Raw genomic sequence first — 2192 nt, 5'->3', positions numbered from 1 at the left:
GGGGTTCCTAGACTGTCTTTCATCCGGTTGCGATGGTCATTGAGGAGGTCCTGGACCCACTGCCGACCAGATAGGAAAGATGTGTGGTAAGGCTCTGGATTGAGGTGATTCCAGGATTCTTCGATTGCAGTGATAGCGGTGGCAACAGTGACAATGACAGTATGACACTATATAAGGGTCACCCTTGAATGTGTATAAATGGGATTAACAAACAAACAAACAGTCACCACTATTGTAGCCCGTCTACGGCGCTCGATATGAGCCCGATGGACAGATGGACAGCTTGGTGAACGTCGACAGCTGCTCTTGTGCGGACCATGGCAAAGCGGGGATGAAGCAGAGCCCATGTAATAAGTCATAGCTATCAGTATACAAGATACATGTATGAGTTCAGGGCGCTTGTCTCCTCCGGATTTCATGGATACTTCGCCCCTGTAACTCTAACTCGCGCAGAAATCCTCGGAAGTGCTGCCACGTGACATAATGCCGGTGACTCGTAACTCCAACTCTTTGCCGAACAGGCCCTAAGGATAGAATTCTTGAGTCGAACACGAATCCCAGCTCGCTCAGGCTGACGGAGGCGGACAGTCAAGTTATCACGCTCGTGCGCGTTTCCCTATCATGAACAGGAAGTAGAAGCACATATTGCTCGCACTCACCTCCGCCGATGCACGCGGTCTCAGATCAAGATGGTCTGTAGAGAGATTTGGCGATGTTGCCTCCAACGGTACGTCAGCAAACTCTGGTCTGAGTTCCAAAGGGATCATGGGAGGACAGTCTAGTAGCTGTTACAGCGTGTTGCATAAGTCCGTGAATGCGCGGGATTTTTTCTCTCCGGCGTCTACTCTACCCGACCTGCCTAAACAGGCCACATCATGGTCACAGGCCCAGACACGATGGGCAGCGCTCGGGCCCGGGATCCCTTCGCGTGAAACGGAGGTTTGTTTTTGGGACAGTCGTAACTTGTCCCTTTGCCGACGCGTGCCAAAGGACGCTGAAGGGTCGGCAATGGGAAAGTTGTACTTGCTCAGAGGTTCTACAGCCCTTTGACAAAGAACGATTTGAGGCGGTGCCCCTAGTGAGAGCTCCCCTGAGGCTGAGCCTGCTCGCTGGGTCACTGGCATTTCCAAGAGTGAGTATGCCATGGGCCCAGTAGACTTGCGCATAAGTACTTGTAGTCATACAGTGTTTATGGTGCACGGAGATAGTGTTACAAACGCCCTGTGGGGGCGTCTCTTTTTTCTTTCTCCTCGTATCCTCTCTACCATGCATTCCCTCTTCTTACGGCACAACCTGGACACTTGTACCTACCATGGTTCCAACACCATGCTTCATATCCCCATTGTTCTCATCGCTATTGTTCTTTTCGCCATTGTACTACGTGGTCACAACACCACGTGACTCCTTTGTCCCCATTCGCTATTGTTCTCCATTGTTATTGTCCTGTGACTATTGTTCTCCGAGTAGTCAGCGACCGTGTACTTTAGTATATAAGGACAGGTCTTGCACTGGGCACCCCAGTTTGACCTCTTGTACCAATCAAGCGTTCTCACTCCCTAGACCCCTAGTGACCTCGAACCCCCAGACCCCCAGTGAACCAGTGTGCTAAGCTTGTCATCAGTCTGCGTCCTTGTTGTGCATAACCTGCACACGACCCCTTGAGTGCTGACACGCTTCGCCGTAACAGATAGTTTGCATGAGGGCAACAGTCACTGCACGAGATCATATCAAACGGGCCCTTGCCAATGATTACATGACTTGTGATGCTGTGGGTGGCCAGCCTCGAGTCACTCCTAAATGCTTGAGAGTTGGACATGCATATGGTTCATGAAACATGTCGAGAACACGTTGAAGCTACTGCACTGACTCAGGCATGATCATGTATATGCGACTGCACCTTTACTATGGTACCTCCTGTTTAGATCAGGGTACAGGATCCCCCTGGGGGGGCCAATGGGCACTCAAATACAGACATGGAAGTACCGCACGCATATCCATACTTCAAAACATTGTGGATTTACCTGGGTACGCGTGCGGTCAACCAACGGGGCCGTGATGCGCTGTCATCAGCAAAAGTGCGAAAATGCCCCTGACGATTGTCGACATGGCCTGAAGCGCTCGTTCAGGCGCGAGAGGACAGGAGCGCCCAATATGTGGGCAGGAGGGGCCCGTCCTCGCAATACTTGCAATAT

At 51.5% G+C, this 2192-nt stretch overlaps 1 protein-coding gene across 1 annotated transcript; it reads right to left on the bottom strand.

The window, feature by feature from the left end:
* Window positions 1-440: 440 nt before the first annotated feature.
* On the bottom strand, window positions 441-767 carry DICSQDRAFT_176144 (uncharacterized protein; the record flags this gene model as incomplete). The annotated part of the gene is made up of 2 exons (XM_007371908.1): window positions 441-524; window positions 660-767. 2 exons carry the CDS (start codon window positions 765-767, stop codon window positions 441-443), a joined length of 192 nt encoding a protein of 63 aa, XP_007371970.1.
* Between the last annotated feature and the right edge of the window lie 1425 nt (window positions 768-2192).

Source organism: Dichomitus squalens (genome assembly GCF_000275845.1).
Source record: "Dichomitus squalens LYAD-421 SS1 unplaced genomic scaffold DICSQscaffold_459, whole genome shotgun sequence".
NCBI lineage: Eukaryota > Fungi > Basidiomycota > Agaricomycetes > Polyporales > Polyporaceae > Dichomitus > Dichomitus squalens.
This window is presented reverse-complemented; position numbering and strand designations above follow the sequence as displayed.